Source organism: Danio rerio, chromosome 9, assembly GCF_049306965.1.
Source record: "Danio rerio strain Tuebingen ecotype United States chromosome 9, GRCz12tu, whole genome shotgun sequence".
Lineage (NCBI taxonomy): Eukaryota > Metazoa > Chordata > Actinopteri > Cypriniformes > Danionidae > Danio > Danio rerio.
This window is the reverse complement of record NC_133184.1, coordinates 46,112,443-46,127,648: the sequence shown is the minus strand read 5'-3', so window position 1 is coordinate 46,127,648 and position 15,206 is coordinate 46,112,443. Positions and strand designations below refer to the sequence as shown.

The following is a 15,206-nucleotide window of genomic DNA, read 5'->3' as shown; positions in this document are numbered from 1 at the left end:
TAAAATTTAATAAAATATTATTAAAAATATATAATATAATATAATATAATATAATATAATATAATATAATATAATATAATATAATATAATATAATATAATATAATATAATTAGTGCTGGGAATTTTTTTATCCCAATTAATCACATCCAAAATAAGTTTGTTTTGACAATTTAACTGTGTAATGCATATATTGGAGAAAATGTTTATTTATATTTATATATAAAATACACGTGTATATGATACTAATTGTATATAAAATTAAATACATATGTAAAAAAACTGTTTTGTATGGTTTTGTGTCTATGTATGTGTGTGTATCGTATAATACACAAACATATTTCATCAAAACAAACTTTTATTTTGGATGTGATTAATCTTTGACCAGCACTAAAATAAAATATAAATAAAACATTTATAAAATAAAAAAACTTAAATAAAAACAAAACAAAATTTAAATAAAACAAAATAAAAAATATATAAAAATAAAAATAAAACAAAATAACACACACACACACACACACACACACACACACACACACACACACACACACACACACACACACACACACACACACACACACACACACACACACACACACACACACACACACACACACACACACACACACACACACACACACACACACACACACACACACACACACACACACACACACAGACACTCAATTAAACTAAATAAAACTAAATAAAATAAATATATATTAAATAATATATATATATATATATATATATATATTATTCAATATATATTTATTTTTATATATATTTATTTATTTTTTTGTTTTTTATTTTATTATATATATATATATATATATATATATATATATATATATATATATATATATATATATATATATATATATATATATATATATATATATAATAATAAAGTAAAAAACAAAACAAAACTGAACTAAATTTAATAAACAGAACACAACACAATATTTTTTAATTATATTAAACAATATTGAATTAAATTAAATTAAAATTAAATAAAAAACAAAATAAAAATAAAAATAAAATATGAAACAGGTGAGTAAGTAGGAATACTGTTTTGCATGCAAGTCAATAAGGAAATTTCAGAAGGCAGAGATTTCTATGACCAACATCTATTATTTGCAATTACATGCACGGTGAATTACATACAATAAGACATTAAGAAAGTCAACAGTCATTTCTGACTTCATATTGACTTACGCGTTGTCCGGTTGCCTGGCTACAATGTTTTTATTTCACACCATGGTCATGCAAAATGAAACTATGATGTAATCTTTTAATATTTTAACATACTTGTCAGAGCGTAGTTTGGGTTCTCTATCTCCATGCGCTGAATCTGGGCTCCCAGGTAAACTTTAATGTCGATGCCTTTAGCGTTAGACGACGCGTTGAAGAAACGAGAAGGGATTTTAGAGGCAATGTCTGGCTCTTCCCGCCCAAATCCAAGATTGTACAAGATCTCTTCTGGATCCTCCTCGTACAGGTCCAGCAATTCTGAAACACTGCAGATAAAACAACATTTGTGAAGACGCACATCTGCATACATACAGTTGGTGTTTTACAAAAGAATAAATATATACTGTAGATCTTCACATTTTTTATTTTAAAGGGTACCCATTAACAAAAGGTAAAATAAGGGTTTGGGAACAAATGAAATAAATGAAAGTGTTTTTAGACCTTGCGTGCATATCAGTCTCTTGTTGGAGACCCTTTAAACCAAAATATTACCCTTTTTAATGTATAATAGGGGCTCTTTAAATGACAATTTGTTTTGGTTAGGAGAAAGACTCCTTAAAAAATATCTAATTTGTGCTGCAGAAAAATGTGCTTAACATTTATTTCCTGATGCTGGCTGTTTTTTTTTTTTTTTTTTTTTCTTAATACTTACTAGATATTATTATCTAAATAACCAAAATTGGCAATGTATTTAAATGTCAATGTTTGAATTTCAATATAACAGTAAGCATGTTTTACACTCACTGCTTTCATGCTGCTTAATAACACGGTTAAGCCTTTGTTTATTGTGGCCAAATATACCATTAAAACAGATGCTACACCTATTATTTATTGTTTTATGATATAATTATATTATGATAAGAGAGATTTGAAACTAGTTACACAGGAAAAGAAGGAGGCTATTAGGTTCTACAAGATATTAGACAGCATGTAAAACAGTTCATTATTCAGTTCAGTGACATTATACAAATATATTTGATAAATACTTATTTGATAATTTTGTTCTGCCTGTATATACAGTTGAAGTCACAATTATTCACCCTCCTGTAAATTTCTTTTTCAAATATTTCCCAAACTATGTTTAACTGAGCCATTTTTTTAATTGTCTACAGAACAAACCATCATTATACAATGATTTGCCTAATTACTCTAACATGGATAGTTAACCTAATTAACCTACTGCAGGGGTTTTCAAAGTGTGAGGCGCGCCTCCCCTGGGGGGTGCCAGAGCATGTCAGGGGAGGCGCGGGAAAAATATATAATAAAAATATAATTAAGTTTAATTATTATATGTATTTTTTATTATATTCAAACGTTTTAATTAAACAAAGCTAAAAAAATAATACGTCAAAAAATAAGAAAACCTTTTTTACCCAGAAGGCCATAGCTGTGAATTCGCTTCTGTTTGGCAAGTCTGTCGTGCGCGTTCTGATCAGCTGTGTTGTCGCGCGCGTGCTCAAGAGCGGTGTTGTCGCGCGCCTACTGAAGGGCGGGACCGAGGGTGTGCCGCGTCGCGGGGGCACTTTTGATCATTTTGGAAGGGCACTTTCTATCCAGGACTAAAAAGGGCATGTGCACTGCACAGGTTGAGCCCTGTGTCTGTTTCTGAGACCCCCCGATTCAAAGCCTTCAAGTTTAGGGCTTAAACCCAAAAGACGACGATATGACGATCAGTATTTGAGTTTAGGATTTACGTGGACAGGACCAGCTGATGAACCACGACCTTTAAGTGTGGTTTGTCAAGATATTTTGGCTAATGACAGCATGAGACCCGCTAAACATCGACTGTTTTGACTGGGATGGACAGTTCTTGGATCTGTTCTATTCATATTAACCATCACCCTAGTTTTAAAAACGTTATATTAAAATACTTGTTATTACTCTGTAAATAATTGCACTTTCATGCAAATGATGATAAAAGTGAGTTAACAGTCTGACATCAGTCTGTGTCTATATATATATATATATATATATATATATATATATATATATATATATATAAATAAATATATATAAATAAATATATAAATAAATATATATATATATATATATATATATATATATATATATATATATATATATATATATATATATATATATATATATATATATGTATGTATGTATGTATGTATGTATGTATGTATGTATGTATGTATGTATGTATGTATGTATGTATGTATGTATATATATATATATATATATATATATATATATATATATATATATATATATATATATATATATATATATATATATATATATATATGTATATATATATATATATATATGTGTGTGTGTGTGTGTGTGTGTGTGTAAGTATGTGTGTGTGTGTGTGTGTGTGTGTGTGTGTGTGTGTGTGTGTGTGTGTGTGTGCGTGTTTGGGAGGAGGGGGGCGCCAATGGATAAGTTGTGTCAAAAGGGAGGCCCACTGTCTTAGACTTTGAAAACCCCTGACCTACTGTAGTTAAGCCTTTAAATGTCACTTTAAGCTGAATACTGGTATCTTGAAAAAATATGAACTAAAATATTATGTACTGTCATCATGGGAAAGATGAAAAATAAATAAATCAGTTATTTGAAATTAGTGTTAAAACTATTATGTTTAGAAATTATTATAAAAATATAAGAGAAAAACAGTCTGTATGCACTGCGGGTGAATAAATAAACAGCAAATAAAGTACCTGGACACTGTGGCGCTGCTCTTTCCAGAACCCGTGGAGTTCATACTTCTGCCCTTCTGTTTGAATTGGCTCCTTTTGGCCTTGGCGTGCATTTCATAGCTGAGAAAAGAAGAAGACAGTGACCGATCTGTGACCAAAAGCAGCAGGACAAGCAACATTTTAGAAGTCTCGCTTACCCATCGGCCTCTGTTTTTCTGTTCTGGAGGTGATTAGCTATAGAGAGAAGAGATAAAAACAGAGTATTAAATAACTACCATTCTTACCATTCATACAAGACTGCCGAATGTCATTTTTTATTTTACATTTGAAGCTCCTTTAGTTTTAGAATGAAACAACACTCAACCTTATTCCTACCCAGTAATAGATCATATATTTTGTCTTTTAAACAGCGTAATAATGATCATATTATTAGTAATATGACTGGTAATGGGCACCATGTTGCTAGAAGGGATACAGTTGGAAGATAACAAGATGAAACTTAATAAATAATATTAATACTTCTCCTTAGCTTCCGATCACAGCTGTATCTCTTCTAGCAACAAGAAATCCAAGCTGCTGGATTTACATCGTGCTTATTCATAATTTTCAACCAAAAAACATGAAGGTGAGCAACTGTTTATCTGGTAGAGATGTAGAGAAAATATTCTAGTAACATAAACATTGTGTATCTTATGTGAACAAAGCACATAGTCCAGTTATATTGGTAAAATAATTGTTGTTGCCTTCTTAGTAGACATCCGCGTGTATTTTACAAACCTTAAAGGGCATGTTTTGCATGTAGATATGCGTGTTTGAATGTCTGAAACCTAAAACTAATGTTATTTGTTTGAAAGCATGGGTAAATCACACCAGTGTGATCATACACTTCAGGGACCAGCCAAGGCTGATCACACCGGTGTGATCGTACTCGTGCAAGGGTTCGAATATTTACTCATTTGCGTTTCTTCTGAACACAAAATAGTTTGATGTATAGGAAACCATTGACTTTTATAGTATTTTTTTCTTCTACAATGGAGGTCAATGGCTACTTCTTTTGCAACCCATTCTTCAACATTTCTTTTATGTTTTGAAAAAAAGTCTCCTGAAGATTTGTAAATACTTAAGCACAATTAAACTTGAATAAATGATCATTTTTGTGTGATTATCCCTTTAAATGTGAAGACTCCTTCCTAATTGAAAACCAAATTCCTCTGAAATCAACCTTTTAACACAACAAATGCAATTAAGAAAAGCTCCGGCGGGTTTTTTAGTACAGTGGGAGAGTTGTCAGAAACGCCTTGCGAAGAACGATGTGTCCGTGTTAATTTCCAAAAGTGATTTATTCAGCTGAGAACCATCTACTCCGGATGACAATCCACACTCTTTTCCTCAGCACTTGGCGCACAATGACAGAATTATACGCGCGCACATCCTAACCTGCCAAACGATTCATGTTACAAATCACATTAGACACCAGGCTTTAGTTTACTAAGGAGGACAGGATTGAACACAGAGACGTGGAGGACATTAGCCAGAGCTTTTCTGGAGTACGGTACATGCGCTCATCCATCAGCCTCAGGTGAAAATACTCAACCTCATATTTCCACACAAATCCCCTCAAGTGCCAAGTTTCACAGATTGGAGAGCTCTTGGCAATCAGATTAACATGGGCAGCAGTTTATCTGATAAATCTGAAAAATTTATATTATTTACTCACCCACAAGTGGTTAAATTAAGTTTCTTTAATGTGCTTTTTTGTCAATTCATTGTGCACATTGTTTTTACATTTACACATTGGATACACATAATTTAATTTCCCTTATTAATCATCATAAATTAGCCAATTAACCAATACAATACCCAATCTTTGGCAAATAGAGTAATATTTATTCATTAATTTTCCTTCGGCTTAAGACTCTATTTCTGAAATCGCCATAGCGGAATGAACCGCCAACTATTCCAGCAAAGGTTTTATCCACTGAATGCCCTTCCAGCAACAAGCCGCAACCCAGTATTGGGAAACACCCATATACACTCATTCACACACACTCATAGACTACAGACCATTTAGCTTACCCAATTCACCTATAGCGCATGCCTTTGGACTGTGAGGACAACAGCAGCAGCCAGAGGAAACCCACATGAACACACGGAGAACATGCAAACTCCACACAGATATTCCAACAGGCCCAGCTGGGATTTTTGGGGCAACTTAATTATTTTATGTTTAATCCACTTAAATTTGAGCAAAACTAACACGTTAATTAACAAGTTAACAAGTAACTTAATTCCTTTATGTCGTCCAAACATAAGATTGTGTGGAATCTAGCATTTTTAGCAGTGTTTATTAAATCTGTTCATCGCATAAAGTTAACATTTATCTTCTGAGGATTTGGATCAAATACTTCTAATGCATTTACTGTATCGTGTTTTTATGACTTTTGTAAAGTGTGAGAGTTTTGAGTGAATAGACTTTAAGTGGAGGAACAGAAATCTGTCATTTACCATTAAAAATATCCTAAATTGTCATTCATTTTTTCATTCATTCAGCTTGGTCTCCATTTCAGAGGACATCACAGCAGAATGAACCACCAACTATTTCAGCATATGTTTTACACAGCGGATGCCCTTCCAGCTGCAACCCCATGTCTGGGAAACATCCATACAAACTCACACACAATCATACACTATGGACAATTTAGTTTATTCAATTCACCTTGACACCAGAAGTTTACATACCTTCTAAAAAAAAAAAGGATCATAACCATTTTTAAAAAATGTCTGATGGTAAATCATATTAAACTTTTACTATTTTTCTTTTTTTTATTATTTTCTTCTGTTACGATTACCTAAATGGTTTGCATATGTTAAATGCCAGAATAATGAGAGATTTTTATTTTATTTTATTTTATTTTTTTAGAATTTTTTATTAATTTCTAGACAGTAACAAGTTTACACACATTTCCTTGGTATTTTTTTTGTTTTGCTTTTAAACAGTATAACTTTAGTCAAATGTTTTAGGTATCCTCCCACAATAGTTTGGAGGAATTGTGGCCCATTTCTTCTGACAGAATTGGTGTAACTGAGTCAGATTTGTAGGATGTCTTGCTTGCACAAGCTTTTTCAACTCTTTTCAGCCCACAACTTTTCTATAGGCTTGAGCTCAGGGCTTTGTGATGGCCACTTTAAAACTTTCACTTTGTTGTCCTTAAAGCACATTTTAACTAATTTGGCAGTGTGCTTAGTGTCATGGTCTGTTTAGAAGCCCCATTTGTGGCCAAGTTTTAATTTCCTGGCTGATGTCTTGAGATGTTGCTTCAGTATTTCTACATAATGTTATTTCTTCATGATGCCATCTATGCTGTAAAGTGGACCAGTCCCTCCTGCAGCAAAACAGCCCCACAACATGATGCTGCTGCCCCTTACTTCACAGTTGGGATGGTGTTCCTAGGCTTGTAAGCTTTTCCCTTTGTCCTCCAAATGTAACACTGGTCATTATGGCCAAACAGTTCAATCTCAGTTCCATCAGACCACAGGACATGTCTCCAAAATTATTACTTTTCCCAGTGTAGTTTATCTAATTGTAATCAGGCTTTTTTTGCTGATTTTGGCTTGTTGATTTTCCCGTGTTGTCACACAATGAAGCAGTGTGATTGAGGTTTTCCTTAAATACTATTCTACAGTTGTGCCTCCTATTAACTCAAATGTTGTCAATGAGCCAATCAGAAACTTCCAAAACCTTGACACCATCATCTGAGCTTTTTCAGGGGCATACTAATCTTATTGTATGTAAACTTGACTTTCAAGAAAAGTTATAACAATTTCTCAAAAAATCTCTCTCTCTCATTTTTCTGATATTAAGCATAACAAAAACAAATGTGATAATTCTAACGTGTGATGTGATGTCACATTAACATCTGACTTTTTAAAATGGTTATGTGCCTTTTTATATAGTGTATGTAAACTTCTGGTTTCAACTGTATAGCACAAGGGAAACCGGAGCCCCCAGAGGAAACCCACACAAACACAAAAAGAACATGCAAACTTCACACAGAAATGCCACTGACCCAGTCGATATTCAAACCAGCAACCTTCTTGCTGTGAGGCGACAGTGCTAACCACTGAGCCACCGCACCGCCCCCTTTTACATTAGTACTTTTAACTATAAATTGATTTATATTTAACCTTTGATGGGGAACATTCAAGTATGAAACTGTACAAGGTTCACCCGAGGTAGTCACATAATAATTTGAAGTATTTTGGTTTTGATTTTAATTTGTTTCCTGCTTTTGCCTTAAAGTGCTGATTAACACAGAAAACCTGTTTGTGTTCAAACAGTTGGCAGGAACTATAAAAACAACTATTCAAACAAATGCTGATTTCCTTGAGTTAACATTAAAAGTGTGTTCTATCTTATTTTCAAGAGGAGAATGAACTTAAATGCCACACAAATTAAATCATGAGGTTCTTGGCAATTCACATTCTGGCAGCTGAGGAGGAAACAGCAGATGAGTGTTGTCATGAAAGGCACCAAAGTGTTTAAATTGTTTACAATGCATGTTATTTTTCAGTGATTATGTAAGATATACAATATAATATGCTGTATTTTGATTTAAATGAATACCTATATTAATACAGAGTTTCTGCAGGTTTCACCAAGTTAAATTTAAGACATTAAGACATTTTTATGACCACTATGAATTAAATTTGAGACTTATACAGGGCTAAATGCTAAGGGTTTTTTAATATCCCAGTTAGAAAAGATTTTCACCTTCCCAATTAAAAATGATTTTTAATAATACTATAATAATACTTAAGTTTGAATATTTTCAAATATATCCATTCACAAACCCTATATTCCTTAGCAAGAATAGAATAAAAAACCTTTTATTCAAACTTATTTATTTAAATTTAAAACAAATTTACTCAGTTTAGAGAGTATTTGGTCCCTCTTTAAATAAGGGCAAACAGGTTGGTAATAAGTAAAGCTGCTGTTTGTGAAATTGCTTATTGTTCAACTTGATCCTCTGCTGAGATTAAGTAATACAATGTATTATAGTTCAGCTGATTTCATCTAAGGCTGTGACTGAAGTCAGTTGTTGTTTTGTGTTTCTCATCTGTGTTTCTGCTTCGGTGTTCATCATCAGTGCTCAATCATCATTTTATTAATCCCCTTCTTGTCTCATTAACTTGAGTAACTGTAACTCACTTTTGAGAGGGACCAAATACTATCTAAACTGAGTAAATATTACTTAAAGGATTTTGGTGTGTGCCAATTACTGCAGTCTACAATAATGATCATTTAATAATAGAAATATAGGCCAGTATGTTCAGCAGTGAATACATTTTACTGAGATAACTTTTTTTGTTACTGCAAGGAATGTTATTAAATGCTTTTTTAAATAAAAAGTTAAAAGTTTCATTGAGATGGATTGTTGGTGATTGTGTGTTAATGGCCAGATTGGGCAATACATAAACAAAGGAAAATTAAGACCTATAAAAAATAAAAATAAAAATAAAAATACTCGAGGATAGCCTGTAATTGTTTAATTTTTTTATATTATTTTTTTTTTATAAAAATGAATTAATAGAATTTCCTGCGTTTTCATATTTTATTTTACTAAACATAACATTCACAAAAGAAGCAATATCTAATCATTTTTACTGGCTAATTATTATACATATTAACGGAGTAGAAGAACTGCTGCCTGCTAAAAGTAGAGTAAACGTTATACAATTTGTATATGTAATTTCTAACGAAAAATATTAGTTTGATTACTTAATTTCTTTTAATATGCTATAGCTGTTAAATTGAGGTACTATTTACTCAGTTAGTTGTGATCAAATCTACCCTAAAAATGATTACCTCCATTTTATCACAGATAAATATCCAGAAAATTTCTGGAAAGATTTTACCTGTAAATTCAAATATGTGCTATTCAGACAGCCAAGGGCATTACATTCACACATCCATGTCAAACTACTGGTAAATTCTGACATCATCAACCAAAATGATCTCTGATTGGCTTGTATTCCTCAAGAATTTTATAAGAATATACCAATGTAAACAGAGATTTTTGACACTTTATTTTGATGGTCCGTTTGATGAATTTAGGTTACATTGCATCTACAGTTCATGCCAACTAATTCTCATTAGTTTAAAAGTAGACTGTTAGGGTTAGGATTGAGGTTAGTGTAAGTTGACATGTACTTGCAAAGTTTCTTATAGGCAGTTAAATGTCAGTTGAAGGAGAGATATTAACCAATATTAAGCAGACAGTCAATTAATACTCAAATGGACCATCAAAATAAAGTATTACCGAAAATATTAGTCACATAACTGATGACTGACAAACTTTGGCCCCTTGAATGGTCAAGGATCACCTACTATGACATATGACTAACAGGTTAACCAACCAATCACGTTTCGTCTTGTGCCGTGTTATGTTTGTGGGTGTGGAATGTCCTCACAATAACAGTCTAACACTCAACAGTGTATCATTCATTCACTATCATTTTTAAAAGTTTACTACAATGATGCATTAATATTCAAAATAACCTTTTAGCAAAACATACATAGGAAATCTGCAGGACATACAAACATTCATTCAGTCATTTACTTGTCGGCCTAGTCCCTTTATTAATCTGGGGTCGCCACAGCAGAATGAACCGCCAACTTATCCAGCAAGTTTTTACGCAGCGGATACCCTTCCAGCCGCAACCCATCTCTGGGAAACGTCCACACACACACTCATACACTACGGACAATTTAGCCTACCCAATTCACCTATAGCGCATGTCTTTGGACTGTGGGGGAAACCAGAGCACCCGGAGGAAACCCACGCGAACGCAGGGAGAACATGCACACTCCACACAGAAATGCCAACTGAGCCGAGGCTCGAACCAGCGACCTTCTTGCTGTTAGGCGACAGCACTACCAACTGCGCCACTGCTTCGCCCGACATACAAACATTTTTCTGAAAATCAATCATTATTTTGGTGACATATTTCTACATACAGATCACGGAGACTGAGATGAGGGTTTTGTTATATTTGCGAGTACACAAAAAACAGTTCCTGTTCTAAGCTATGTCTTTCACTTATCTTTATGACAAAAAATGACAGAATATTTGCATGTTTTCACTGCCATTAAGAAAAAAGCTGAATATAATCACAAATTGTCACAAATTTATCCTCACAATAACAGATGAATGTGCAGACAGTAAACCACTGATTAATGAAAACCTCGGATAATCATACATGTATTAATCAGCACTGTCATCAATATAAACATTGCAGCTTTTTTATCTGCTCAGCCTTTTTATTTAGAAGAGTTTTAAAGTTTGCTGCACACTCGACTCCTGTGTAATAAAGCCAATCAGAGGACAACGGAGGATCTGCTGAAGTGAAAAGTGTGCAAAATGCATCAGATGTTTGGTCCAAGGTCAGTGGGCGGTGCTTGGCGTGACGTCTGAGGCTAAGTCTACATAACTGAAGTGCAATATATCTGTGTACATACCCTAATTACACTATTACCGTTGTGCAGGACATTTCGTCACATTTGCAGACAGGATAAAAACACACAGCAGTGGTCAACAGTTTAACGGCAAACAAAAGAGTGGCTTCGAGCAAGAAATAGTATCCGTCACTGTCTGTTGGAAAATAAACTATGGCAAATAATTCACTGCACGCATGACCCACTAGCCCCAATAATCTATGCATATATCATATTTTGTTTATTTTTGCCCTTTTCTGTAAATATTGACAAATGTAATAATTATATTGTGAAATTTCTGACACTGCAATTCTCAAATATGTCATAGAACATATATTTTGTCTTATAAACAGCTTAATAATAATCATATTATTTGTTATATGACGGGTAGTTGGCACCATCGTTGTAGCTGCGATCGAAAGTTATTATGAAGTATTTATATTATTTATTTAATTACACATTAATTGTATTTTATTAGCTGGAAGGGATTAAGCTTAGGATATTCACGTCAATATAGTATAATCTAATAAAATTGCGTTTATTGTATTTCTATTTTTAGAGTTTTTAGTGTGAATGCACTATTTACACTAATTAAACTACAAAATGGCGTAGAATAGTGCATAATTATGTGATTCAGGACACACCACATGTCTTCTTAAGCAAACACACCTGATTCAGATCATCAGCTCATTAGCAGAGACTGAAAGATCTGTAACAGAGGAGACATCCAAAACATGCAGTTTTGGTGGTCCTCTAGGAACGTGGTTGAAAACACAGCATTATATCATGTTAATGCCTTGCCGTAGTTTAAAGAGATAGTTCACCCAAAAGCTAAATTTTTGTCATCATTTACTCAAACTTCACTAGTTTAAAATGCCTATGAGCTTCTTCTGTTGAACACAAAAGAAGATATTTTGAAAAATGTTGGAAACTAATTGGCAATTAAGTCAATGGGTATCAACATTCTTCAAAATATCTTCTTTTGTGTTCAACAGAATCTCATAAAGGTCTGAAACCACATAAGGGTAAGTTAAAAAGTAAATTAATTTTCACTTTTTGACGAACTTCCGCTTTAGTGGTACAATCAAAATGCTGTATATTCATTCATTCATTCACTTCTCAGCTTAGTCCCTTTATTAATCAGGGGTCGCCACAGTGGAACAAACCGCCAACTTATCCAGTACATGTTTTACACACAGTGGATGCCCTTCCAGCCGCAACCCAACATTGGGAAATACCCATACACTATTTCATTCACACACATACACTACAGACAATTTAGCTTACCCAATTCACCCATACCACATATCTTTGGACTGTGGGGGAAACCGTAGCACCTGGAGGAAACCCATGTGAACATGGAGAGAACACACAAATTTCACACAAAAACGCCAACTGACCCAGCCGGGGCTTGAACCAGCGACCTTCTTGCTGTGAGGTGATCGTGCTTCACACTGTGCCACCATGACGCCCCTAAATTCTGCATAACATGGAAACTACTCATGCAACATGAGCTTAAACAACACAATTATTGGGATTTTTTTGGGGGACAACTTAATTGTTTTATGTTCAATCCACTTAAACTTAAGTTAACTTAATCAATTTATGTTGGGACAACCTGAATGAATTGTGTAGAATCCAGCAATTTCTTTTTACAGTGTGAAGAATTCCTGATAATAGCTGTACGTTTCAAGCTGAGATGTTGCAGTAATCTTTGGTTTTTAATTATTATTTAACATGACAACTGACATAAATCCTCAGAGAGATACAATTTATTACATTCTGACATGAATACTGGGAAGACAACCTGGTTAGTAATAAAGTCTTGTAAACACAGTTCGCTGGGTTATTGGTTTGCACATAAACAGGGACAGCAGGTTCTTTTAATAAACTGGTTTTTGCTAGTTATCAGATATAGGAGAGCTGAGTCAGAAAACTAGCCTGGACTTGTTTCTTTACAAACACACTGAAAAGTGAGATCTGGCTTACTTCAGAGAAGGCTTGTTGTGGTGTTTAAACCAGACATTCTATAAGTTCAAAAATACACCCACTCAATTTAACAGGAAAATAAGAGCAGAGGTCTAAAAATGGAAGAAATCAATGCAAGTGCTTACGATGTGGACTGCTTTTACATTCAAATATAAATGTTTTTTACTTTGTCAAGCACACTTAAAAAATGCTGGGTAATTACAACTCAAATTTGGGAAAATACACTGGGCGAAATAAACATTGAATGTTTTTTTTTTCTGAGAATAATATTTCTGAAAGAGCTGATGGCATGGAATTGAAGGAGAGTTTGGTAAAACCCCAAACAGTACAAACATAAAAAATAAACAAAACGAAAAAATCTGATAAATTAATTGACACAAGAAGAAAGTACTGAACTGTATTCAATACCTTATATAAAAGGCTTGTTTGGTGATGGCAGCTTAAAGATGCCTGTTATATGAAGAATGAAGTCAAATGCATTGCTCAGGTGTGATTTTATCACAGACTTCAACAGAGCGTAAAACTCTTGATGGCTCTGTGGGTTTCATCTATCAAATCTGATCTTTATGTTGTATTTTGTATTGGATTCAAGTCAGGTGATTGGCTGGACCATTCTACAGCTTAATTTTCTTTCTCTGAAAGCACTTGAGAGTTTGCTTGGCTGTGTTTTGGATCATTATCTCGCTGAAATGTCCACCCTGGTTTAATCTTCATCATACTTCTAATGTAGATGTTGGCCTCAAGCAGCTAATATTAATTTACAACGATGAAGGGCAGAGAGTTGCTGAAGAACTACTGGGAGAATTCAGCTGCTATGGGCTTTCACTGCCTTTCACTGCCTTCCTTTCTTCATAAGTTCAATACTTTTTTTCCCTTTGTCATTTAGTTTTTATTACACATAATTTAATTAGTATGTTTTCTCAAAATATGTTTTCTTTGCATATATGGATTTCTTTGGTAGATGCCAAAATCCGATGAAAATGTCTAGTCAACAGCACCTTTATAAATATGCTATGGGAGAGCGTTTATTGACATGTTGAATACTTGTTTCCCCTACTGTAAGTGCAATCTAATTTTTTTTTTTCCTAAAATAAATATTTTTCTCAGCCTATTATGTTTATGATTAGTTATTTCACATTAAAGGCAATGAAAATAACCTTTTCTTGAAACCATAAAAGTGAAATTACCAATCCTACACATGAGGAAAATTCTCAAATAGCCTTAAGTTTTTTTACATCTGAACTCCTTATATGGAACAACACAACTTTTGGGATGTATGTTTAAAAATGTTTGAACCTCAACTTTATCCCAATCAATTGGTTTGTCCATTGATGACCCAAATTTGGGTTCAAATATCCCAGTATTTCTTAGAACGCAGAGTCCAAAAATAGCTAGTTAAATATAGATATGAACGATTCGTATCATGTAATGCAAACAATCATTCGAAGAAGAAAAAAGTTTTCCACAGTGGAATATCTATTAATATACTTTTATCTAGATGTCAACATTTTTCCCTCCAGAAAATCCACGTATAGCCGTTTATAAGAGAGAATGACTATTTAAATTAACAAATTAAATCGTTTTATTTTAATTCAATAAGATAAAACAAATGCATCTTTGATACTAAATAAAGAAATGCATATAAGATGCAGGTCAACGACAAAAAAAAGGATATATAAATCATTAAATCAGCCTACAATAAAATAGAGTATGCTCACTTATTGTTTTTATTTATTTTATTTTCACAAGTACAGGTCAGATAAAGATAATTTTCTATATATTAAAATATCTATGACACATATTAATAT

At 33.2% G+C, this 15,206-nt stretch overlaps 1 protein-coding gene across 6 annotated transcripts in view; it reads right to left on the bottom strand.

The window, feature by feature from the left end:
• itprid2 (ITPR interacting domain containing 2) overlaps positions 1-15,206 on the bottom strand; it is a 117,162-nt gene that overhangs the window by 35,326 nt on the left and 66,630 nt on the right. For all 6 annotated transcript variants that reach the window (XM_073913156.1, XM_073913157.1, XM_073913158.1 and 3 more), the window contains 3 exons: positions 4,112-4,148; positions 3,936-4,034; positions 1,312-1,520 (listed from right to left, as the gene is read on the bottom strand). In XM_073913156.1, coding sequence (XP_073769257.1) covers positions 1,312-1,520; positions 3,936-4,034; positions 4,112-4,148 — 345 coding nt within the window. The remainder of the gene's footprint in view (positions 1-1,311; positions 1,521-3,935; positions 4,035-4,111; positions 4,149-15,206) is intronic.